Source organism: Oncorhynchus nerka, linkage group LG18 (assembly GCF_034236695.1).
Source record: "Oncorhynchus nerka isolate Pitt River linkage group LG18, Oner_Uvic_2.0, whole genome shotgun sequence".
In the NCBI taxonomy this organism is placed as follows: Eukaryota; Metazoa; Chordata; class Actinopteri; order Salmoniformes; family Salmonidae; genus Oncorhynchus; species Oncorhynchus nerka.
The window spans coordinates 72,230,857-72,258,024 of record NC_088413.1 but is presented as its reverse complement, the minus strand read 5'-3'; the positions used below and the strand labels follow the sequence as shown (position 1 = coordinate 72,258,024).

The 27,168-nt window shown below is 43.3% G+C and overlaps 1 protein-coding gene across 8 annotated transcripts; it reads right to left on the bottom strand.

Moving 5' to 3' along the window:
* Positions 1–1,500: 1,500 nt before the first annotated feature.
* LOC115146423 (lysine-specific histone demethylase 1A-like) lies at positions 1,501–27,032 on the bottom strand. Of its 8 annotated transcripts, none has more exons than XM_029688478.2 (21): positions 26,877–26,955; positions 25,976–26,027; positions 25,113–25,412; positions 24,703–24,877; positions 24,454–24,587; positions 23,973–24,144; positions 21,165–21,271; positions 20,801–20,882; positions 19,879–19,973; positions 18,858–18,875; positions 18,334–18,476; positions 17,338–17,428; positions 17,067–17,201; positions 15,378–15,451; positions 12,854–12,965; positions 12,180–12,312; positions 11,916–12,103; positions 7,293–7,407; positions 5,264–5,391; positions 4,848–4,994; positions 1,501–2,607 (listed from the first exon to the last, which is right to left on the bottom strand). In XM_029688478.2, the coding sequence occupies exons 2-21, from the start codon at positions 26,018–26,020 to the stop codon at positions 2,422–2,424; spliced, it is 2,580 nt and encodes an 859-aa protein (XP_029544338.1). In that variant the 5' UTR covers positions 26,021–26,027; positions 26,877–26,955; the 3' UTR covers positions 1,501–2,421. The 8 variants fall into 8 exon arrangements, with proteins under 8 accessions (XP_029544338.1, XP_029544339.1, XP_029544341.1 ...); XM_029688479.2 differs by having other exon boundaries at positions 24,703–24,874; XM_029688481.2 differs by having other exon boundaries at positions 24,709–24,874.
* Positions 27,033–27,168: the final 136 nt, after the last annotated feature.

The following is a 27,168-nucleotide window of genomic DNA, read 5'->3' as shown; positions in this document are numbered from 1 at the left end:
GATGCGTTCAGACAAGCCTCAGCCTTGTGTAACTAACCTCGACCAGCAGGGAGACATACACCTGCCAATAGGAGAGCAAAGTGGTGTTTGAGAACTCCAATGGAAACGGTTGTGTGTGTGTATAATAATGTAAAGCCCACTAGCCACCAACTTCTACCCTGGCCCCATGGTGAACCACACATGGAAATAACCCAGTGCCAACCTTGATGAGAGCTATTTCAATATATTTCCCAACCAAAGTTACTATAGTTAAGTCAAACCTCCCTACAGTGGTCGAGGGGCCCTCATGCCCAGGGAAAATCTCACTAATAATATAGGGGTACTGGTACTAAACTATGTTCCCAAACCACCTAGTGCAATTTCTCCTTTGGTCCATCAGACCCCCACAATGCCGTTGGTTGCCAAAGCCTTGCCCGGCCACCACACACATGCTCCAGGGAGCAGGCCAATGGTCAGAGGACTGGGAGAATCAGTGCTACATAGAGGCCACCCAGATCAGACATGTGCGGCGATATCCCAATTATCTCTCTTTCTTCCCAGTATGCACTTGTTCACTACCCTTTACTGATTTGAAAGGAAATGACTGCTATAAAATCAGGCAGGTCACCCATGATACAAATCAGGATTCAACATGGAAACCCAACGTGGTCTCAGAGCATTCTGTATGTAAATCCGAGATACTCCATTTAGCATGTTACATTTTGTACGGTATGTATTCATTTGTGGATGTACAGTTGGAGTCAACTTCATTTTCAAACACTTCACAAATTTGTTAACTATAGTTTTAGCAAGTCGGTTAGGACATCTACTGTGCATGACAAGTCATTTTCCCAACAATTATTTATAGCACTTGTTATTAAATGTCCGGAATTGTGAAAAACTGAGTTAATGTATTTGGCTAAGGTGTATGTAAACTTCCGACGTCAACTGTACGTACAGAACGTTACGGATTTGCAAAAAGTTAAATATGTTAAATTCCAAATTGTGGAAACTCCCACTAGCCCATGCCTCCACTAAACCAATGAATTTGTTGGAAGTAGCCAAGCGAGAGATTTATTCCACCCAAAATATGTCTGAGATAAGCCCTTTTTTGGTATGGAGGTCTATTTGATCAAATAGAAGTTTCCAGGCTGTTACAAGTGAATGCATGTGGCATCCTGGCAACTTTGAGACAAACAATTTACACGTGTGAACTACAGGCACAACTATCTGCCCTCTCATTGGCTAGAATGGTCCCACCTGCTCTTGCCTTCCTTGAATAATTGACATCTATTTCCATGGTTAGAGCAGTCACCTCGACTAGCTTGTCAATTTAATAGATCATATTTGAAAGTGTGTACACTTCAGGAAATGATTGGGAAGCAACCTCTGTGTGTGGACACAGGATGCAAGTCATTGACCATCTCCTCCACTCATAATTGCCTGGGTTGTGTTCACTAGGCATGAAATGGAAGAAGTGAAACAGGGAGGTACCATCTGAACCTGTTCAATAACAAACCATTTTTTGGGACACACATGCATTTATTAGATTTGTATACCCAAATGTTGAAAACATATCAAAAGGGTATGCAACGCCGACAATAAAATACACCAAGACAAGCTGCTAAATACAATAAGTAACAAAAACATTCACAACATAAGTCATAGTATTTACCTTTTCCTCCACTACTCCTCTATGCATCATACCCTACACGGTACAGATCCTATTCAGTAGGAGGCATACAACTAACATTATCCTTAAAACAATCAATACAATGCACTGTAGGCTACAACATCGTAGCAGCTAGAATATGTTTAATAGAAAAATACATCAGGAGTGAAACAGTGCTAATGCTAGCTAGGGATGGATCAGCGAGTGATTGGCTGTCCTTTGTGGCTTATTGGCTGCTGATCCTTCTCTTCAGCCCCTCCATCCATTTAATGTTAGGGAGGTGGACCAGTAACAGGAAGGTCGCTGGTTCAAGTCCCGGGCTGGGCGACGATAAAGTGGACCAGGGTTAGCATTACACCTAGTGTAGTGTCTTCCTACTGGAATAAGACTGGGAACCAGATCTGTCCTCCCAAAGAGGCTTTCATTACCTTCAACAACCAGATCTTAGCATGAGCCTGTTCAAACAGCACTATGGTTAACTAGTGGTGCTGGAAGGGACACGAAACCAGCTGAGAGTTCCATTGGAGGTTCCACTTAACTGCATTGACTGTCGAGGGATGAGGGGGAACGATGCAGGATAAGAGATGTGCCCGAGACATGACTGGTGCTGGCTCGGTCCTTTGGGAATGTGCAGTTTGTTTGTCCAGTAACATCGATGGTGGTTAAACATTAACACAAAATGACAGGCAATTTTTTTTTTTTTTTACACCTTAGCGGGAGTCACCGACATCACTTGAACATAGAAGGACACTGGTAAAAGGGGCAGGGTTCTAGACACTGGGGGAGGGCTGAGGGGCGGCAGTCGGCGTGGCTTGTCGGGGGAGGGTGTACATGGCGCCCAGGAACTGGTCGGCGATGCGTCCTGCCTCTCGCAGGCCGCTGAGCAAAGCGCCGTGCACCGTGGCCGGGTAGTTGCGGATCGTGTGCTCGCCGGCGAAGAACAGACGTGGGACGGGCTGCGAACGAAGGGGGGGGGGGTGACAAACATATCAACCAACACAGAAATATGAGTGTTCCCATGTCAGAACGACTTGGGTTTGCTAAGGAGGATGAGATTTTGTAAATATGCTCTGGTGGTTCCGGGTATGTTTTTTAAATATAAACTTGCGCTAATATCCAGTGTTCTGATGATGTAATAGATTGGGCTTTACACTCTTTATTCATAAGGACAACATGCATGTATGCAAAATAATGTCGGGTTCGGGCCTTTGCCACTCCATTCACTATATACGAATCAAAAGTGGGATGCCAGTACAGAAATAAGTAGTGGAGTGTGTTATTAGGGGTTCAGCAGTGATGGTGACACCTTATCATATTTGATCTGGTTCATTATTATTATACTTATTTCTCAGGTCCGCCATTTTGAGAAAAACGCTACTCTTCTGGCAACAGATTCTTGCGTTTGAAGATCCATAGATGTAATATACCAAAGTTGGTGCCGATTGGTCCAGTGGTTCTGGATAAGAATACTTTGATTGAAAGTAGTCAACCTCATTGAAAATGATCAAAAATACATAAAATCGAATTCTGATATTTGGCAAGCGTGGTAAACATTACATAAGTAACTCGTCCTAGGGCAAAGTTAAATTTTTCCTGATCGTGGCACAGTGGGCACATGACTGAACCCTGGCATTGCTGCTTGCAGCTATATTTATATATGTAGTGTTCACAGCTTCTTTGGTATAGGGGGCAGCATTTTCACTTTTGGATGAAAAGCGTGCCCAGAGTAAACTACCTCCTAAGTCCCAGATACTAATATATGCATATTATTAGTAGATTTGGATAGAAAACACTCCTGAAGTTTCTAAAACTGTTTGAATGATGTCTGTGAGTATAACATAACTCATATAGCAGGTGAAAACCTGAGAAAAATCCAACCAGGAAGTGGGAAATCTGAGGTTTGTAGTTTTTCAAAGCTTGGCCTATCGAATACAGTGTCTATGGGGTCAAATTGCACTTCCTAAGGCTTCCACTAGATGTCAACCGTCGTTTGAGGCTTCTACTATAAAGGAGGGGGGGGATGAGGGCTCTTTGAGTCAGTGGTCTGGCAGAGAGTTAGCTCTCGTTCGATGGCTTTTCTACAGACAATGGAATTCTCCGGTTGGAACATTATTGAACATTTATGATAAAAACATCCTAAAGATTGATTCTATACAACGTTTGATATGTTTCTACGACCAGTAATCTTAACTTTTTGGAATTTTCGTCCGATATTTCCGCTGGAAGTTGCACGCGCGTTTCGATTTGTTTACCAAACACCCTAACAAAAGGAGGTATATGGACATAAATTATGAACTTTATCGAACAAATAAAAAATTGATTGTGGAACTGGGATTCCTGGGAGTGCATTCTGATGAAGATCATCAAAGGTAAGTGAATATTTATAATGCTATTTCTGACTAATGTTGACTGCGCAACATGGCAGATATTTATTTTGGATGGTTTGGGCTCTGAGCTCCGTACTCAGATTATTGCATGGTATGTTTTTAAAAATCTGACACAGCGGTTGCATTAAGGAGAAGTGTATCTAAAGTTCCATGCATAACACTTGTATTTTCATCAACATTTATGATGAGTATTTGTGTAAATTGACGTGGCTCTGAAAAATCACCGCATATTTTGGAAGCAAAACATTACTGAACATAACACGCCAATGTAAAATTAGATTTTTGATATAAATATGCACTTTATCGAACAAAACATACATGTATTGTCTAACATGAAGTCCTATGAGTGTCATCTGATGAAGATCATCAAAGGTTAGTGATTCATTTTATCTCTGTGCTTTTTGTGACTTCTCTCTTTGGCTGGGTTTTTCTGTGACTTGGTGGTGACCTAACATAATCGTTTGTGGAGCTTTCGCTGTAAAGCATTTTTGAAATCAGACACTGTGGCTGGATTAACGAGAATTTTATCTTTAAAATGGTGCCTAATACTTGTATGTTTGAGTAATTTGATTTATGTTGATTTGTATTTGGCGCCCTGCAATTTCATTGGCTGTTGGCGAGGGGTTCCCTGTTCCCAGACAGGTTAATCACAAAGCAGAGTACTGCACAGAGGTAGCCTATTCCTGGACCTGAAAGCACTTTGAATGGAGATTTTCCACTGAGTGTACTTATTGACCCAGGACTGGGCTTAATGTGTCTGGGAAACTGTCTCGTAATGTATCGTATGTGTTAGTAGTCCCATGTGTTACCTGTGACGCTCCGGGGATGGCGGGACCGGGGGTGATGGGCTGGGCCATGAGGTCATAGTCGTTACCGGAGGAACCGGCCGCCACGTACGAGTAGGAGCCCCGTGCCCAGGGGTCGGCACGCCAACGCGTCACCACCGTTTCCTTGGGCTGCCGTGATATCAAAGAAAAGACACAGTTTCCATACCGATATTAGATTCCAGTAAACATGGTTGGGAAACACTAGACAGTTCCAACACGAATAACTACATATGAACCATTTTTTCATGATGTATTTGACTGGTGGTTGGAAAGGACTCAACTATAGAAATGGATATTATGATTCAAGTTTACGTTACGTTACGTGGTGGGAGGACCGGTGGCGGCCATATTGAGTGTTATTCTATTTTTATGTACAAAACAAGCAAATTCACACATACCTGAGGTACAGCGCTGCTTCCGAAGATACCTTTGAGGATGGCAAGGCAGCGTCCGACAATGACGTCGTCGCTGATGTTCTCCATGATGCCGGCCGCCTCCCCGGCCATCAGCGCCAGCAGTATGGGGGCTGGGGGGGGGGGGGGGGACACATGGGTCAATTTCGCAGTAACACTGTCATAAAGGCAGTTGTGTAAAGTAACTACGTAAAAATACTTTAAAGTACTACTTAAGTCATTTTGTGGGGTATCTGTACTGTATTTTATTTAACTAGGCAAGTCAGTTAAGAACAAATTCTTATTTACAATGATGGCCTAGGAACAGTGGGTTAACTGCCTTGTTCAGGGGCAGAACAACAGATCTTTACCTTGTCAGCTTGGGGATTCAATCTAGCAACCTTTCAGTTACTGTCCCAACACTCTAACCATTAGGCGACGTGCTGCCACAACTTTTACTCCCCTACATTCCTAAAGAAAATCTGTACTTTAAACATTTTCCCTGACACCCAAAAGTACTTGTTACATTTCAAATGCTCATGCAGGACAGCTATATGGTCCAATTCACGAACCTATCAATATATCGCTATGACAGACATACTAAACACAAATACTGCGTTGGTAAATTATGTCAGTGTTAGTGTGCCCCTGGCTGTCTGTAAATAACACGCAGCTAGACAAGTGTACCATGTGGTTTGCTTAATATGAGGAATTTGATGGATGGTATTTACTTTTATTCAAGTATGACATTTAAGTAATTTTCCCACCACTGTACTTAAGTACATTTAAAACCAGATACTTTGTCTTTTAATGCGTGACTTTCACTTTTACTTGAGTAAAAGTAAAGATGACAATTGAGTAATTATTCCACCACTGAAAATGTAATATTAATTTAGAGAAGGAAATTCTGTCAAAAAGACAATGTGTGACTATATCCAAATATCAACATCTCTAACTCAGTTGCTTATAAACCTATCCTCTCCTTTATCTGCCACGGGAGAAGACTTGACAATTGAAAACCACGTGGTGGAAGAAGCTTATCATCAGCCTGGCTTTCACCTGATCAGTGCAATGAAGGAGATCAAAACAGACTAGTTCACTGTGCTCACCTTTAGGGCTGGGTGGTATACTGTATTTTACATGGACTGGTTTGAGTTTTTACTTTACCTTCTATAATGGTATTTCAATGTTTGGTTTGTTAAATGTGATATGCAGTGTGTAATGTCCATTTTTATAGTTGACTTTGCTACTGGAGTCATCTCTCTCTCTCTCCATGCCGCTTTCCATAGATTTAGCGCCGCCCCCTGACACTCAAGGAGCACATTTGTTTTTCCTTGAGCACGAGACACTTGCATTCCGTCTGTATGGTCAATGCAGCACATGCAACAATGTTGATGACAACGATGCTGTTTTCACTTTGCTTCTTAATATAATTACACTATCAGTTTGTCTTGTCTTAGTAAGTTGGGCCTAAACCTTGTTAGCCGCTAATACTAGTCGCTAGGTAGCTAATAAATGTACTGAGTCAGAGCAAACATAACTAGCGATACAGCCTGATAATACCAGTGCATGTTTTTTGTGCAACAGTATCTTCTAAATCAAAGACGAATATGTGAAGCAAGAATGTTAGCTACATGAAGTTGCTCAGAGAAAACATTCAATGTAGCCAAAGATTAGAGTCCCCTAGGAAACACTTGTCAACACTTAGGTTCCTACCCTGTCACAATAACTCCTCCCTGGCATGTTCATTTGTTGTCAAGTCAAACACTGTATTCAAAGTGCCCACTATTATATTCTAAATTTAGAATTTGAATAATCATTCAATTTCAAATGATTCCAAGTGTTTTGCTCTAAATCACAATGCAATTGCAACATTTGGTAAAAAAATAAGGCCTAGATTGTTTGCCTATATCTAGCAGCACTACGTGTCAGTGTGGAAATTCTCAAATGAGTGCAGGAAATTGTGAACTTATTATTATTAAAAACATAACTATTTTGAAATTATATTTTGTCCATATCACCCAACCCTACTCACCTTTGTAAAGGTTCCAGAAGAGGAAGAGTTCTCCCCTGCTGGCTGTAGTGCTGCCCACATGGCCAAATAGGTTCACACTGGGGTCCCAGAACACACGGTCAAAACACAGCACCACCTGGTGACGGGAGGAACATACATCAGCATGAGTGACTCAATACACCCCACAGATACCAGTCTATTCAGGACAGTTTCCCAGACACAGTTAGGAGTTGAGCAATGAGTCAATAAATTGGGCAGGGAGCCAGAGATTGAGGGAAATTCTGAGCTTTAGGCCTTTCTGATGACACTAGTGATCAGAACGAAACCAGAAGTGTCAGAAATCAGAATTTAACTGTTTTATAAGGAGACACCAAAGGGAAAGTTGGAACCGGACCAAATGTGAAGTCTGAGCAACTGCATTTCAACATCGTTCTGACCCACAGTATTAAACGCAACTGAATTATATAAATCTCTATTGTTCCAACTGCCTGTCCTATATTTGTGAGAAGTTGTTTAAGACCCATTTCACACACAATAATCTTTTCATATGCAAACACTGTCATTAGAAGCAGATTGCTCCATTCAAGTGATCCAGAGACGGAGCTCCCTCTGGTGGCCACGAGGTGCCACAAACAGGTCTCATTGCATAATAATGCCGCATTTTCTGCTGCAGCCGAATTAGCAGATTGAAACTCTGCAGTAGATGATGCACATCAGGGCTCAGGAAGAAAAGAAGAGGAGCGAGAGAGAGTGGGGGAGGACTCTTATCTGATCACTAACAGATTTCCAAAACACTCACTCACCCGCACACATTCCTCTCTCCCTGAATTGCTATAAAGCAGGATAAATAGCTGTGTTGGGGAGAGAGGTAACCTTGTACTTTTTATTTTATTTTAAATGGAAGCCATAAAGAGTTGGTTACAATTCCAATTTCATCCTTCAGAAAATGTAGAACAAATAAAAGAGCAAATAATATGGCTAAATACAAATGTATAAGGGAGGTATCATGTTTAAGAACGCCATCGTAAATAAGGACTGAAAGTGTTACACCAGCAATTCAAGGTGTATGGAGGTGTATAACCAACTCATCGCAGCTCTGGCACAAAAATGGAAGAGGCAATTGCTCAAAGTAATGAATTGGTTTTGTCTGCCTCCAATGAAAAACCATCCATGGCTTAAAATGACGAGTATAAATCCTAAAATGTATCAGTTAAGGTCGATAGGTTTGACAACTACGCTGCATAAAATCCATGACAGTTGGGAACAAGTCTAAAGGTCCCAATACCATGGCTACGGGTTAATGAACTGATTTACAAGTGACGCATCGAGCCGTTCTTTTCAATTTAAACTATTGTAGAAAATTCTCGCCACAAAAGGAATGCTTAATATATGGAGCTTTGGACAGTCGGCTCTGTGCAGACTGCCATGAGGGAACAGAATCAATAGATCATCTCTTTTGGTACTGCTTTTGGCATCAGGTCAAGGAGTGGTTGTTAAGTCATAATGTCTGTGTTCACATGGACCTATAAACAGTACTGTTAGGAGATCCGGAAAACTATAATCAATCAATGGGAAATATGATTATACTCTTAGGTAAAGTGTTTATTTTAAGAGGCAATCTCTGTAGAAATGGTCCAAATAGAGGTTCAAGACCCTCGTAAGACATCAGTAAAATAGAAGGATGTGTTGCAAAAGTAAAATGGTAATGTACTGGGAAAGATGGGTTTGTCTGAACTAAGACCGGAGTGATTCATTGATGAGCCGATACACTTGGAGTCCAGTCCAATTTTTTTTTTTAAACGGTATATATATTTACACACACACACACACACACAGTCAAAAGATTGGACATCTACTCATTCCAGGGTTTTTCTTCTTATTTATTTTTTTTACTATTTTCTATATTGTAGAATAATAATAAATAATAATGAAACCCTAAACTATGAAATAACATTTGAGATTCTTCAAAGTAGCCACCCTTTGCACACACTTGGCATTTTCTCAACCAGCTTCATGAGGTAGTCACCTGGAATGCATTTCAATTAACAAGTGTGCCTTGTTAAAAGTACATTTGTGGAATTTCTTTCCTTCTTAATGCGTTTGAGCCAATCAGTTGTGTTGTGACAAGGTTGGTGTGGTATACAGAAAATAGCCCTATTTGGTAAAAGACCAATTCCATATTATGGCAAGAACAGCTCAAATAAGCAAAGAGAAACAGTCCATCCTTATGTTAAGACATGAAGGACAGTCAATCTGGGAAACTTTGAAAGTTTCTTCATGTGCAGTCGCAAAAAGCGCTATGATGAAACTGGCTCTCATGAGGACCGCCACAGGAAGACCCAGAGTTACCTCTGCTGCAGAGGATACGTTAATTAGAGTTACCAGCCTCAGAAATTGCAGCTCAAAATAAATGCTTCAGATTTCAAGTCACAGACACATCTCAACATCAACTGTTCAGAGGAGACTGTGTGAATCAGACCTTCATGGTCGAATTACTGCAAAGAAACCACTACTAAAAGGACACAAATAAGAAGAGGAGGCTTGCTTGGACCACGAAATGACGAGTCCAAATGTGAGATTTTTGGTTCCAACCGCCGTGTCTTTGTGAGACACAGAATAGGTGAACGGATGATCTCCACATGTGTGGTTCCCACCGTGAAGCATAGAGGAGGTGATGTGATGGTGCTTTGCTGGTGACATTGTCTGGCACACTTAACCAGCATGGTTACCACAGCATTCTACAGCGATACACCATCCCATCTGGTTTACGCTTAGTGTAAGGGCTATTTGACCAAGAAGGTGAGTGATGAAGTGTTGCATCAGATGACCTGGCCTCCACAATCACTCAACCTTAACTCAATTAAGATGGTTTGGGATGAGTTGGACCGCAGAGTAAAGGAAAAGCAGCCAACAAGTGCTTAGCATATGTGGGAACTCCTTCAATACTGTTGGAAAAGCATTCCAGGTGAAGCTGATTGAGAGAATGCAAAGGGTGGCTACTTTGAAAAATCTCAAATATAACATATTTTGATTTGTTTAACCCTTTTTTAGTTATTACGTTATTTCATAGTTTTGTTGTCTTCACTATTATTCTACAATGTAGAAAATATTAAAAATAAAGAAAAACCCTGGAGTAGGTGTGTCGTTTGACTGGTACTGTATATCCACAGTGCCTTCAGAAAGTATTCACATCCCTTGACTTGTTCTACATTTTGTTGTGTTACAGCCTGAATACCCCATAATGTCAAAATTACATTGTGTTAAGATTCTTTTTTTTAGATACACTGAACAAAAATATAAACACAACATGTAAAGTATTGGTCCCATGTTTAATGAGCTGAAATAAAACATCTTAGATTTTCCATACGCATAAAAGGCTCATTTCTATCAAATTTTGTGCACAAATTTGTTTATATCCCTGTTAGGGATAATTTCTCCATTGCCAAAATAATTCCTACACCTGACAGGTGTGGCTGATTAAACAGCATGATCATTATATAGGTGCACCTTGTGCTGGGGGCATTAAAATGTCCAGTTGTGTCACACGACGCCACAGAAGTCTTAAGTTGAGGGAGCATGCTGTGATGAAACATTTTATGTTTGTGCTTTTCTAATAACCAATTCAACTGTGTTCTTGCAAGTGACTGATTGATCGTGCCTTGGAGGGAATCCTCACTATCAGTATCTGCAATCTGGCAATACGCCCAGAACATTGTTTGAGAACGAAAGGGATATTTCAGTTTCAAGGTCTCAGCTTGGAGAGAGGTATTGTGAGGAGTCACATGCATAAACAAAACATTAATGATGAATAAGCTAAATCATGCAAATATAACTCGTCTTATATACTGCTTACACAGACACCTAACGGGACTGCCCTGGCAGAGCTCACTTCAGACAGGTACTTTATGCATCTCCAGCATGCTGTTAATAAAGAATGATTCATTTAAGGTTGACTTTGAGTGTCCCTGTGTAGAATTTCCACGACAACGTCATTGTAAATTCTCAAAAATCTATTTAAATGACAGGTTGTAATGCCACAAAATATGGAAAAACACCAAGGTGGGGTGAATACTTATGCAAGGCACTGTATATATTTCATTTCCGGTTTTCAACAAGTCCTCCAACCAGGGGAGAGTGGTGCAGGGCATAATAATAAAAACCTTGTTCTCTGTCCAAAACCCCCAGGCTGAATAATGCTTGATACAATGTAATAAAGATGCTCATGCAAATTGATAGGGTGACTGAATGAGTGAAATACATGTCTTAACAGCGGGAGAGATTATCAGAATTTTACTTCACTTCCTGGTAGTTTAGTGTCAAGTGAGCCAAGAGGCTTTTTATCTGTACACACGTCCATTTTAACAGCAGCTGGCTTCTCACTGAAGGTCAAGTTCCTTCTTCAAGGACACAGCAGCAAGACTGCAAAATGAGTCTTCCATCCATCTCAGTCCAGATGGGTAGAAACACCGAAAATAACAGACACACACCAAGACAACAGAGACACAAGATGTCACAGCACCCCAGTGAGGGATTTTCAGTACCTTGTTTTAGCAGCAAGACTCCCAAAGGACTTGTACCTCAATACAAACACCAAACATAACAGACGCAAAGTGTTACAACGCCAATTGGAGGGGTGTCCTGTACCTTGTTGAGGTTTCCAAAGCCCATCCTCTGGATAGCTGCGGTCTTCCACTCGGGCAGGGGGGGGACAAACTGCACGGCGGGGGGCTGTTGTTTCATGACTCCCAGGGGTAGGGTGCACAGCACCGCGTCACACTTGTATATGAACGTCTGGGTGGTGGAGCGCGTGTTGACTGCTATCACCTCACAGCCTGGAGATATACACATGGTTAGTCTAGTTTAACACACATAAACAAACAGAGACTCACACACATCCTGTAAACTTACCGGAGGCTGTGTACCGGACCTGCCGTACTGCAGTGTTCAGTTTGATGTCCAGGCCCTCGGCCAGAGCCACAGGGACACAGGAGTAGCCGTTCCTCACTGTCAGGTGGCTGCCTGTGAACTCAAAGTCGTCGTCCTGGACAGGAGAGGGAGGGAGAAAAAACAAAATGTGGGTTATATATGGTTTACAGGGACTAGAAAACATTCAAACAGGCTCAATGTCAGTTATGTGTGGTTTATGGAGACTAGTCTGGTGGTTTGAATGGCCTAGATTCAACTGGACCTGGTGTCTAATAGCAGTTTATAGTAAGTGCATACTGATGTCATCATCTGATCTAGTGTGGATGTGCTTACTAGGAGAGAAGTGCCAGGACAAGACAGATTGGTTTAGTGGAAGGGCAAGAAGAAATCTTAAAGGTAGACTCAGCAAGATGACGTTGCAATGAGCAGCACCGTAGATAATGAGATGCGCGTGATTCAATCCTTTGCTCTCACACAGTCACACAGTATCTGCGCTTCACGCTGCTACAACCTGGTAGCTACTGGGGCAAAAGAGCTGACAAGTTTAGCCTCGAGCTTCAACGCTCTTAGCTGTTGCCAAAATTCACCCGATATTGTGTTTACTTTTAGTATGCAACTCATCTCGCTAAGTCAACCTTTAATGAGTGAGAGTGTACCTGGTCCCAGTGCTTGAGCGAGAGGGTGGAGAGGGGTGTGGCATTGGCGAACTCCAGGTTGGCAAAGTGCCAGTCGAGGATCTGTCTGTCCCGGGACGACAGGTACACGTCACTGTAGAGAGAATATCAGAGGGTTAGATAAAGAAAGGATGGATGCGAACACATCTAGCCCTCTCCCAGACCAGTCTGTAGCCCGCTCCCAGACCCGCCTGTAGCCCTCTCCCAGACCCGTCTGTAGCCCGCTCCCAGACCAGTCTGTAGCCCGCTCCCAGACCCGTCTGTAGCCCGCTCCCAGACCCGTCTGTAGCCCGCTCCCAGACCCGTCTGTAGCCCGCTCCCAGACCCGTCTGTAGCCCGCTCCCAGACCCGTCTGTAGCCCGCTCCCAGACCCGTCTGTAGCCCGCTCCCAGACCCGTCTGTAGCCCTCTCCCAGACCCGTCTGAAGCCCTGACCCGTCTGAAGCCCTCTCCCTGACCCGTCTGTAGCCCGCTCCCAGAGGCCGCTCCCAGACCCGTCTGTAGCCCTCTCCCAGACCCGTCTGTAGCCCTCTCCCAGACCCGTCTGAAGCCCTCTCCCAGACCCAGTCTGAGCCCTCTCCCAGACCCCTCTCCCTGACCCGTCTGTAGCCCGCTCCCAGACCCGTCTGTAGCCCGCTCCCAGACCCGTCTGTAGCCCGCTCCCAGACCCGTCTGTAGCCCTCTCCCAGACCCGTCTGAAGCCCGCTCCCAGACCCGTCTGTAGCCCTCTCCCAGACCCGTCTGTAGCCCTCTCCCAGACCCGTCTGTAGCCCTCTCCCAGACCCGTCTGTAGCCCGCTCCCAGACCAGTCTGTAGCCCGCTCCCAGACCCGTCTGTAGCCCGCTCCCAGACCCGCCTGTAGCCCGCTCCCAGACCCGCCTAGCCCTCTCCCAGACCCTCTCCCAGACCCGTCTGTAGCCCGCTCCCAGTAGCCCTCTCCCAGACCCGTCTGTCCCAGACCCCTCTCCCAGACCAGTCTGTAGCCCGCTCCCAGACCCGTCTGCTCCCAGACCCGTCTAGCCCGCTCCCAGACCCGTCTGTAGCCCGCTCCCAGACCCGCCTGTAGCCCGCTCCCAGACCCGCCTGCTCCCAGACCCTCTCCCAGACCCAGTCTGTAGCCCGCTCCCAGACCCGTCTGTAGCCCGCTCCCAGACCTGTAGCCCGCTCCCAGACCTGTAGCCCGCTCCCAGACCCGTCTGTAGCCCGCTCCCAGACCCGTAGCCCGCTCCCAGACCCGCTCCCAGACCCGTCTGTAGCCCGCTCCCCACCCGACCCAGTCTGTAGCCCTCTCCCAGACCCGTCTGTAGCCCCTCCCAGACCCCAGCCCTCTCCCAGACCCGTCTGTAGCCCTCTCCCAGACCCGTCTGTAGCCCTCTCCCAGACCCGTCTGTAGCCCTCTCCCAGACCCGTCTGTAGCCCTCTCCCAGACCCGTCTGTAGCCCGCTCCCAGACCCGTCTGTAGCACTCTCCCAGACCCGTCTGTAGCCCTCTCCCAGACCCGTCTGTTGCCCTCTCCCAGATCCGTCTGTAGCCCGCTCCCAGATCAGTCTGTAGCCCGCTCCCTGATCCAATGTCATTGTAAAGCCAAACATTGGCATGACAATTCCATAAAGAGCTGGCAAGAGAGCAGAAACAACCTGGCACCCAGGCTAGAGCACACCCACACTTAAACCTCTACGGAATCGGTGTCCCTAAACCGGGACGGTTGAGCTAACATGCGCTAATGTGATTAGCATGACATTGTAAGTAACAGCAAACCTTCCAGGACATAGACATGTCTTATATGGGCAGAAAGCATACATTTTTGTTAATCTAACTGCACTGTCCAATTTACAGTAGCTATTACCGTTGAAAAACACCAGGCTATTGTTTGAGGAGAGTGCACAACAACAAAACACGTATCACGGCAACTGGTTTGATACATTCACCTCTGAAGGTAAATAATGTACTACATTCAGTAATCTTGCTCTGATTTGTCATCCTGAGGGTCCCAGAGATAAAATGTGACAGTTTTGTTTGATAAAATCTATTTTTATATTCAAATGTAGGAACTGGGTTCTCCAGTTTGAACCCCAGCTGTCTCTGGCTCCACACCCACCGCCCGGCCATCTAGATGTGATGGTTTGTGTATAAGCTAATGATCCGTCATGTATGACATTCCTGGCAGTGTGTAAACTTAAATGTTGTATTACCATATCATTTTTGTATGATCTCTATAGTTATGTACTTGAAATTGACCAATTCGGCACATTTGGGCAGACTTGATACAAAATATTGTCAGGTTTTGCAATGCTTCACTGGATCAATCTGAAACTTTGCACACACTGCTAAATTGAGCCTAAACTGCAATATTATATTATGGCCTTCTGTGTTTCAAATATGATGGACCAAAAAAATTGAAAACGGGTCCGATCCTTAAGAGGCCTTAAGAATACGCTAGAGTTCAGGGGTTAAGAAATAGGGCCACAACAGGCCTTTACACTGGAGTTCAGGGGTTAAACGTTTACCTGGGTGGGTTGGCCTCTAGCTCCTGGAGCTTCTCCTCCAGTTTGACCTGCGACTCCACCAGCTCATCATACTCCTACAGGAGACAGGGGACAGCAAGGTATAAACACTGTGGGACATACAGAGGTGTGTGTGTACTGTACGCTAAGTGATATTAAGGGAAACAGCGGGGTGTATGTTCTGCGCTGCATACACCCCCAAAGGAGGTTCTAAGTCAAGTAGGAAGGACAGCAGCTTAGTCAGTTAAATGGGCTGACTCACCCTATCCAAATTTCACCACTTACCCCTGCAGCCACCAGCTGGCTAACACGGCCTAAAAAATATGCCCAACTAAAACGAAAACCCCACAACCTTCTGCCCAAGGCTTCCCCGACCATGACCTAGCCTCTATGTGTGTATCAAACACGCTCTCAGTGTGTGTGTGTGGACCATTTCCAACCAGACAGACCAGCCTGAGTCACGCCTTAGAAGTGGCTTTTTCAGGAGGCAGTCGACCGAGGCAGTCGACATGTTCAGACAGCAGCTGTGTTTAAACTTGCCTCCTGAATGTACACGTCTGAGGTGAAGCTTTATCTGTGGCTTTAATGACACACCAGACAAGGCATTAGACCAGTCAAACACATGCTGCTGAAACGGTCTGTTTTGCTCAGAGCTAATGCCATTGTCACAACTTATAGCATGTTTTCGTCTCTATCCTAACATTCTATTGAAGTCTAATTCTCACTTAGTCGTGTGTTGATGTCAATAGGAGGCTGAATGAAAGTTGGACTTAGGTGAAAGTTAGGTATCAAGTACACTTCTTTGTCCTTGGCTTAATGGCCCAAATCCAATCTCTCCATTTGTTACATTAACATTATTTCTGTTAAAGCTCTTAGGCTGCGTTTAAACAGGCAGTCCGACTCAGATTCTTTTCCCACTAATTGGTCTATTGGGCAAACGATCTGAATTAGGCTGCCGGTGTAAACGCAGCCATAGTGTGACAGGCAGCAGTCTATAGTCATTAGTCTCTATATTCTCCTTGCAAATCAGTTTACTCAAATGAAGAAAATACTTGAATGGAGGAGATCCTTGCTACATAACAACCACAACAATTACAATGGAAAGTCTTTATGAGTTGATGGAAAGTAATTCAAGAGTGAGTGGTAGAGAGACTGGGCCTTTACTGTAGCTGCAGGCCATTCTGCTAGTCAAGCTGCTATTTGGAGTTCCAGTCCACAGAAAACATACTCTGATAATCACATGAAAGTGGCTTAAAATAGGTGTGATTCAAAACGCATACGTTCATAACGCCTTTAATTGAATCAAATTGTGTCTGGAGCCTAGAAATAGATGATTGCTCCTGCTAACAACTCCAGCTGTTAGATTTATAGCTTATCCACGTGGTGTGTGAGTCGAGAAAGTACCACACCACAGAGGAATGGAATTAGTTTGTTTTGGAAAAACAAATAAGTAAACAGGACAGTAATCAAAGTAATGTGTCATTAACTGCTTGCAGCCTGAAGTCATTTGTATGGAACAAGTCGATTGAGGTGATGAAGATTTCAATCGCATTTTGTTCCTATCCACTTCAAAAACCACCATTATCAATCATCCCTTTATCCATTTTCATCTATCCTTCCTCTGTACCTCTACTCTGCCTCTACTGTAGGGTGGTGTGACTGAGAATGTGAGTGGTTGACTTGTGGTCTCACCTTGCAGAGTGCGGTCAGGTCGCGGTGCTTGCTCTTGACCAGGAACTCAGCGGTGATGTCTCTTGGGGGCTTGACCTCGCTGGCCTCCTTGTGCTGCTGATGCAGCTCTTTGACCCTCTCCTTGGTACCCACCATCTGAGGACATGAGGGAAAGCGAGAAAGGTAGATATACAAAAGAGGAGAAGAAATATTAAAAGGAGGGACAAAGTACATCTACAAGCAAGCTACTCTTGTTGTTATTTTGACCTGAGATAGTGGCTCTCATGGTCACCTTGTTCAACAGCTCCTTGAGATCCTCTTGGGTCTTGACTATCTTCTTCCAGTGTTCTATCTGCTCATCTTTCACATGTTTCTCCTGCAACCTATTGGATGATACCAGACAAAGAACACCTCAGCCTATTGGACGTTACCAGACAAACAAACACCGCAGCCTATTGGACGTTACCAGACAAACGAACACCGCAGCCTATTGAACGTTACCAGACAAACGAACACCGCAGCCTATTGGACGTTACCAGACAAACGAACACCGCAGCCTATTGGACGTTACCAGACAAACGAACACCGCAGCCTATTGGACGTTACCAGACAAACGAACACCGCAGCCTATTGGCGTTACCAGGCGTTACCAGACAAACGAACACCGCAGCCTATTGGACGTTACCAGACAAACGAACACCGCAGCCTATTGGACGTTACCAGACAAACGAACACCGCAGCCTATTGGACGTTATCAGACAAAGAACACCTCAGCCTATTGGACGTTACCAGACAAACGAACACCTCAGCCTATTGGACGTTACCAGACAAACGAACACCTCAGCCTATTGGACGTTACCAGACAAACGAACACCTCAGCCTATTGGACGTTACCAGATAAACGAACACCTCAGCCTATTGGACGTTACCAGACAAACAAACACCTCAGCCTATTGGACGTTACCAGACAAACGAACACCTCAGCCTATTGGACGTTACCAGACAAACGAACACCTCAGCCTATTGGACGTTACCAGACAAACGAACACCTCAGCCTATTGGACGTTACCAGACAAACGAACACCTCAGCCTATTGGACGTTACCAGACAAACGAACACATCAGTGATAATAATGCTTAAACTTGAACTGCTTCGCACGTGTGGTGAAATTAGTGAGGAAAACTCCCAATTTCTAACACGTATGGACCCAGAACTAAATCATGCAGCTCACCAAATTGCCAAAGATTTTATTTCTGGGTTAATTGAGATGACCTGGCCAAAGACTTACTGAATGACCACCTCCAGGGCCTGTCCCAGAGACACAGGCTTGTTGTTAAGGAAGTTGAAGTCCAGCTGGTGGCTGAGGTAGGAGGTGGCCTCCAGCAGACGGTTAAACTCCTGCTCCACCATCTCATCCTTCTCCTTGGGCACCTGGGGGAGCAGTCATTCATACAATGACATGTTAAGAATCACCCATAGGATTACAACATTTGATACTAACAATTTGATGTCAATCATGAACATGAAGTCAGCAGGGAGGGCAATCCAATTCAGAAAGCAATCCTTATTTTCTCTGCAAAAAGAAATTGACCTAAAGGAAGTATCGTTTACCATTAAGGTATCGGATTGGAAGGGGAAAAAATAGCTGACTACAAACATACTACAGCCACCTGAACCATAGACGCACTCAAGAACAGACCCAGTTCTATTACGGTCTACTACACAGTTGCTTCATTGGGAACTGACAGCAGATTTGACATTAATTATTAACAATAGATGAACAACGTTATCATGTAGTAAAACAATACATACACTTGTGCATCGTTCGCCCTTTAGCAGTCAGCCAGGAGATGAACCAGGAGGTGAACAAGGGAGGGATTGAGGCCAGGGGTCAAAGAAATAACAAATTAGATAAACAAAACACAAACTTAACATTGAACAGATTTACATACACTTGAAAATGACAATTAGCGTCCCCTGCAGGAAAGGAAAACAGTTGCACGTGGTGTGAGAAGCAACCTTACGCATGTCTACCACCTGTGTGAACTTTGTCATATTCATTAGGTACAAAACAGAAGAAAATGGACTGAAACAGGGAGGGACTACCTCAACATGTCTAATAAGAAAGGCTTATTTAAATTGTCTTTGGTGTTTTGCCCTAATGAATACAACCCTGGCCTGAAAATAACCCCAAACATCGTACCGCTGCATGACAGAGAGGAGGGAGAAAATAATAATTCAGAAAGGACACTGCTGTTTATTTCCAGTCTAACAGTATTACATTGGGAGAGTCCGGTCTCAACCTGGAGAGGGCTGAGCTATTGGGCAATGCTAGGCTAAGCGCTAACTGAATCCACCCTGTTAAGCGGCTAACTGAATCCACACTGCAGACAAAGTGAAGGGCCCTGCTAACACAGCACATAGTTGTGTCCTGAATAAAATCTAAACATCTTCAGCGCAAATAACAAATGGAGCAAGTTAACATAGGGGAACGAGAACCAAATAGTGATGTACCCAAATAGTGATGTGGACAATAGCAGTAGGTTCCAATGGTAATAGGTTCCAATGGTAATAGGTTCCAATGGTAATAGGTTCCAATGGTAGAAAGTTGGATCTGGAGTAAGCAGACATTTAAACTGCTGAAACCGAGCACGCTTGCACGAGACACCAACACGCCAATGTAGGCCTCATAGAACATTACACCAAAATGAATTGTCATATCTACACACAGGCATTCCACTCCAACTGCAGTTCATTGGCATCAACGGGGAGCGTGGCCTAAACCTCGTAATGCAAAGTAAGTTCACTAAATAGTTAGCGATGCAGCACTCACAGCTTGACCGTTGGCTTCATACAGAGGACACTTCTGTTTAATCTTGGCCAGCTCCATGTTGACCTGCTTACTGACCACTGCCATGGGATTCCCTCCTAGAACACACCAGATAGAACATCAGGACATGGGCCTACACAACCATAGAACCATCACATAGCCTCCATTTCAACTACAAGGCATGTCACTGTTTACTAGCCTGGCAGATCACTTGATGATAACTATTGTGTACATATTATGAACACACAACAAACTGAATACGAACAAACGTGTTATCTATTAAAACACATCTTAGGAATCTCATCGTCCTGATATTCAATAGTCGTTTTTGTATCGTTTTTAAGAAACTGGAGAAAAGTGGTGAAAAGTATTGTTTTTGCCTCTCCTGTCCTATTTATTCAGACTGCATTTGATTAGACAACATTGAAATGGTCAACACCACCCTCTGCTGGTGAGAAGCTGTCCTAACAGGAAAACTGACAAATTCAAAGTAGAGGTATCATGAAGTCAATAGATACTTCAGAGTAAATTGTTCCTTGATAATAGGTGAGAGGAATTTGAGGCGAATTGGAAATGACTGTTTAAAGTGAGTTTCAATCATCTACATCCTCACCTGTACATGTATGTAATTGTTTGTGTCAATTTGTTTTGCACGTCTCTGGTTCATCCTTACTAGGGTTGCAAATCTCCGTTAAATTTCCCAGAATTTCTAAAAATCACAGTTGGAGGATTTCCTGCTTATTCCCCACTGATTCTGGGGATCTTCCCATCTGGATTTCCTGCTTATTCCCCACTGATTCTGGGGATCATCTAATCTGGATTTCCTGCTTATTCCCCACTGATTCTGGGGATCTTCCCATCTGGATTTCTGGAAAACATGGTCTTTTTGGGAGAGTTAGCAGAATTTTGTAACTGTAATCCTTACCCAGTCCTGTCACCACCATGGCCCCCAGATCAGCCACATAGTTGCCCTTCCGGAAGGTGGCCACTCTCCCCCCAACGCGGTCCTGAGGAGACAATAACCATATGACACAACTACCATAGTGAAGAGGAACACCTTAACCATTAGCTGTTATACCAGGTCAAAACAGGACACAAGGCTGAAAATAATATATTACCGGTCAGTTCAGTGTATTAGCTAATGGGTTGTGGTTGTGTTCAATTAGCACAAAACAGAAGAAATCCATCAGAGGCGGAGTGAAACAAACTTTCTGAGCTTGTCCAATAATAATGATTTGTTTTTCTACGGTTATTGAGCTCTGTTGACAAGCAATGTGCTGTTGACCCACCCTGGCCTCCAGTACGGTCACGTCCATGCCGAAGCTCTGCAGCTGCCGCGCGGCTGCCAGCCCAGACACACCCCCTCCGATGATGATCACCTTCCCAGTCTTCTTCGCTGCAGGGACACAGGAGAACCAGAGTGGTTGGCAATCACATCATAGTGATGTGGGATGAAATCGATAGTTGCATATCGCACTATTATTTTTGACCGATATTAAATGGATGCTTTGGCTCCAAGTATCCATTTTTTTTGTTGCTAGGTAGCGTTAGTTAGCGCTAGCCGTCTGTACCTGAGCCAAAACGGGTATTCCTCATCCCATCGCTTGTTCTCCATGTTCTTTTTAAATAGTGAGTCAACATGTTTTCAGCATTTTTATTTCCCTGACTGATCAAAACTCATTATAATACCATCTTGTCTCTCTGCAACAGACGTATAGTGAGCAATACGTTTTGAAAATTAAATCGCAATAAAATTAGTATTGAATCGCAACACATATAGAATGCTGAGAATTGCAATACATATTGTATCAGCGTCTATGTATCGTGATAAAATCGTATCGATAGGTCCTTGTCAATTTCCATCCCTATCACATAAGTTATTTTGACACACACATTGCTAAACAAATATACTTAATTTCATGAGGCATTTTTATCTTGTTACAATATCCCTGTTACACCTAGAGAGTTTGCCATAGTCTGATGCTATTCCATCTGGAACTCTCATGTTGTTTAGAGGTGTAACCAGACCTCACCTTCTTGACCTACCCTCCCTTAATCCAGTTGACTCTCCAATAGGGAAATGTGTTTCTCCTTGCTCCCTCAGAACAACAGATCTATATGTGCTTTATTTCAAAGGGATATTTTATCCATTCCTTACGTCACAACTTACTGGAATACATTTGTCAATAATATCTGTTGGGGAAAAGTATGTTTATTACCACACAAATACCCGCTTGTTAACAAGGTCAAAGAGGTCTCTTTCAGAATGATCCATAATATTACCCATCCAGAAACAGTTTTGCATTTATTTTGGCATTGTCTACGTGTAAAAAAAAATATGGAAAAACATTCATAGTTTTATAATTGTTAATATTCTTGATGACTTTTGTTCGTTATGGGAGAACGTGCTGCTCCGTTTCCTTTACTATAATAAGGATAAAGAAAAACTATTTTACCTCAAATCTAATTGCAATAATGGACACTGCTACACTGCTTTGCTTTATCTTGGCCAGTTTGCAGTTGTAAATGAGAACTTGTTCTCAACTAGCCTACCTGGTTAAATAAAGGTGAAATAAAATACAAATATTCATAAATGTCAATTAAAAAAAATAACTATTTTGTGTTTTCTATAATGAATTTAAGCAGTACATTAAGACCATTCTACAATCTTCTAATAAGAAAGCTGTTAAAACAATCAATGTGTGTTTCTTTTAAGGTCTTTGTATAATCTGTAATTTGTCGTACCCTGTAGCATATGTTGACTTTTCTGTAATAAAATAAAAAATAAAAAAATATACAAAAAGTAAAAAACAAAGTCAATCTCTCTTTTGGACCTTCAGTCTTAAAAGGGGCAGCGTCCTATTTTCAGATCTTCTCAAAATTACATACTTCACAAACAAAAACAAGGTAATTAATACAAAGCTAATCTAATGAATCGACTAATGACTTGCATTGCTAAATTATTAGACAGCTTTTAAATACATTTCATAATAACCAAATGTAGCCTATTAATAGCTGAATATAGAGAGAAAACATGCCAACCTATAGGCCCTGCATGATCCCAATGCATTTAACAACTACACTATGTCCGGGCCTGTAGACATTTTTGGCCAACTGGACCAACCAGGCCAGTGAGGAAAAAAAGTTAACATTGGATTCTGGCATGTTTCATATGTAGCCATGAAGTGCTATATACTGTGCTTCGATTGACAAACAGCAAGCTTGACTCGTTTTATTAAAAAAAGTGTTGAACTGACTGAATGAAGTCGATCTCATACAACCTTCCCATTCATAAATCTTACAATGCAGTTATATATCCACTGTATCGCATTGGGACAACTAAAGATCTTGTTTGTATTTTCCATATAAAGTGCATCAGGACTTGCCAGACAGTGACGTTAAAGTGAGGGACTAGTCAGTATCCTACTGAATTGAATCGGTAAGAGAGCTGTTCATTTGGCTCCCTCATTTGCATACCGGTAGGCTTTTTGGCGATTATCTACAGATAAATTATGAAAACATTAGATGCAGATGGTGAATCCTCCTTACTGCAGAAACAATAGGTAGGCTAGTGGAGAAAGAACCTCACTCTGGTCCAAAATATTATAAAAGAAAACAGATTTAATTGTTTTAAAACCTAATGATACATATATGGAATTTTCAGATATTGATGCAGGGTCTACTGATTTAAATCAAAGTGCTGACAATGGAGTAATCAACTGCTGCTTTCTGTGTAGCAAAGCTTATGTTAAACACCTTCTTCATTCTTTAATCATCCCTGTATTGCAGATAGCTGAGAAAATGAACATTTGATAGTTGCTGATTGAAAATACAATCTAGCATTAGGATGTACCAGAGGACACCAAAATAAAGCTTGTTCAGCAAAAATCTCTTAACCCCTGATGTCTTAACCCCCCCTGAGCGGCTACTTTCTCTTTTGTCGGGCTACTCCACGTGCTTGTGGAAAACATTGTATATGCATGCCTAAATACCTATAAGTACTACTGGTGTGTTTAATATGCACATATTTAAATGAGTGTAGGCATTGTACATAAAGTTTATGTATCACGCAGATAGTGGAAAGCTAATATACTCACTTGGTAAAGGCTTGACTCTCTTGTAGATGCCAAAGTTGATGAGGCCGTGTCTCTCCAGGTAACTGTGTATCCTGTGCACCAGCACTGTATCACTGTTGTATGGCGCTTCAAGTTGCTGTGCTGTGGCTTCGAAGGTCAGCTGGATTTTCGGGTTATCGAGCCAAAGTTGGAGCTAGAATGGAGAATTCGCCACTACTTCAGACCAAAGCTCAAAATGTACAATATTCTCCAGAATGAAGCAAGTCGTGTTAATGCAGTGCGCGTGTGCATATGGGGCAGCAGGTAGCCTAGTGGTTAGAGCGTTGGACTAGTAATCGAAAGGTTGCAAGATCAAATCCCCGAGCTGACAAGGTGAAAATCTGTCGCTCTGCCCCTGAACAAGGCAGTTAACCCACTGTTCCTAGGCCATCGTTGAAAATAAGAATTTGTTCTTAACTGACTTGCCTAGTTAAATAAAAATGTAAATAAATACAATTCTCACCGTGCGGTTGCGGATGTACAGGAACACTTTCTGTGTCTGCTGGGGCCCGCTGATGATGTCCGGGAAGCAGGCGGCCTCCTGGGAGGTCATGCGGTCATGTGGGAGGCGGCTCTGGAACGCAGCTCCCTCCACGCCTGAAAAACCACCAACACACACTCACTACCTGCCCTTACACATACACACACACCTTTCGCTGCCCAATGTTACATTCACGCTCGCAGACACACACTTTCGCACAGTCCGACTCACACTCACCAGAAGGCTCCTCAGGCTCGCTGTCCGGCTCCTCCTCCACAGGCGGAGCCGGCGGTGGGATCACCTGCTTTCTCTCTTTCTCTGCCTTGGCGTTGCGCTCCTCCTCAGAGTAGTATTCGTCCTCAGACAGATTGGCCAGGCTTTCGTCCATCTCGCGGTACTCCACCTGCAACAATGGGCACAATAAACGCTCCATTAAAACCATGTTCCGGCTCACCTGAGATGAGGTCAAAGGTCAAGCTCCCTGTGATCCTCTGGTGTTGTTCACCACTAATTAGATGGCCATACAAAGATTGCTGTATTCTCAATAGTCATTCATTGTGCTCCTGGTCTAGGCATGTGCTTGTAGTGACTTATTCTATTTCTCTCTAAGATAGGGGGGACAGGAGTAATAGGTTTTTTACTTTTGATCGCTTGCGACGGCTTGTCCTGCGGCCCTCGGCCGTGTCCGGGTCCACACCCCCGAGGCCGGGAGGGTGGGGCAGCGGGGGTCCGCCAGGCTCCCCGCTTGGGGAGGCCCGCTCTTTCTTCTTGATCTCCATGGGGCCTGGTGCTGAAGCAGGGGCCCCAGCCTGGGCAGTAGCCTGGGCTTCAGGGGCCCGTTCAGCTCCCCCTGCCGCCGAGGAGGAGGAAGATGCGGAAGAAGAGGTACCTGCATCCGACTTCTTACTCGACAGCATAATGGAGGAAGACAGAGGTCTCTCCTGGAAAGTGGAACCACAAAAATAGGCATGAGACAAATCCATTCGGTGCCCTAGAGTTACCGTTGGTGATGTGATGCTCTAGGATGGCAAGTGTTTTAGTTTTTTTACAACGTTGATCCATTGTGGTGTGATCAAAAATAATAAACGGCTATGAAGTTGCATATTAGCTGCATTTCGCAAATGAAAATGACTATGACTTGCTGTTCACAAATGTTTTAATTAGATAATTTTGTAGTTTACCAGCTCAACGAACATTTCCCAGTCTAACTGAATGTTACATTTTTATTCCAGGTTTTATAACTTTATTTGTCTGATTAAATGCATTCACATTCTCACTTTCTACATGGATAATATCCATATCATGATGAAAAAAATATGGAAAAGTGTTCTGAACAACTCCATAACAGCTAGCTAAATACATTTATATCATTTGTATTGTTGGAGCTTTAAATGCACCTGCTAGTCACGGGAATTGTAACGTTAGCGTGCCTAAGAACTGCACTACTAGCTAGATGCGTTGACAGATATGCATGATGACAAATGTAAGAGGACGCCACAATAACCTTGTCTTGTTTTACCCATTTCTCCGGGCACCTGGTAATATCCATTCAAACACTAAGAAATAAAGACAGAATCAGAAATATGGTCATGAACAACAGAAATTGAGAAATAGTTAGCTAAATCCACCCAGCCAGCCAATCAGTCCTGGGCCCGGTTCCCCAAAGGCATCTTAAGGCTAAGTTCATCCTTAGAAGGTTCTATCTAGCTAACGATGAACTTAGCCTTAATAAGTTAAGATCTCCAGTTGTATTAGCTAGCTAGGAGTTAGCAATTTAGCTAGCTAGCCATGTATCTAGCTAGCTATTTTTAGGTAGATAACTACTTCAGGTATTGTAATTGTATTTTAAACATGCAGAGAAAAACAACCGTTGGTATTAGTAGTTAGGCCAGCTAGCTATCTAACATGACTTGGTTCAACCATTCGCCTTTTTCGTAACTAAAAAAACATGTCGACGTACAGCAGCCAGTCAGTCGAGCTAGCAAGCCATTTGTATGCCTACGGTTAGCAAGCTAACCATCTTATAAAACCCAGTCTGACATTATTACTACCTAGCTAGCTTCTCTGACTTAACAAGGTCGATATTCCGGGTGTTGTATGTTGTACTACCCTCATCGGATTCACAAACGAATCGATGTATGTAGATAACTAACTAGTTAGCTAACGTTAGCAGGCTAACAATGAGTCTCAGCAGATGAACTGGGTCTGTATGAGCTAGTTAGCAACTAGCTCATATAGCAACTAGCTAACGTTACCCGTGTCCGTGAAAACATTGCACTCCAATGACATGTTAGTAACGCTAGCTACGCTATAAAATAATATCTCATTTCACTATTCATGCGATACTGGGCCGTGAGATGAAAAGTAAAACAGAACTAGCTATATGCATAATATTATCATTTTACCTCTAGATCTTCGCAATTTGTCAACACAAAGACAACTCGTCCTCTCCCGTTGAATGATATGACCCGCCCCTCACTATCATCATATTGGTTAAGGAGGAGAACGTCTAAAAGCTCGTGAACGCAATGATTGGTTTTGGACATTGTCAATTACCAAGGAAGAGACGATGTTTTTCAATAACGCCGAAAACTAACATGAATTTCATATTCTGTAGGCTACTAGTGCATTTGTTTTCAGAGTTAATTAAAATAATGAATTAATTGAAGTCCATGTAAATTCCATAGAGAAAGAAAC

Bases quoted from the DNA above. Each gene is read 5' to 3' on its own strand.
- LOC115146423 (XM_029688483.2), bottom strand. From the start codon at position 27,017: ATGTCCAAAACCAATCATTGCGTTCACGAGCTTTTAGACGTTCTCCTC. The intron at 21,272-23,972 runs GTGAGTATATTA...GTGTCCCTGCAG, and splicing joins GAGAGTCAAGCCTTTACCAA to CGAAGAAGACTGGGAAGGTG. The intron at 17,202-17,337 runs GTGACCATGAGA...TCATGTCCTCAG, and splicing joins TCAAGGAGCTGTTGAACAAG to ATGGTGGGTACCAAGGAGAG.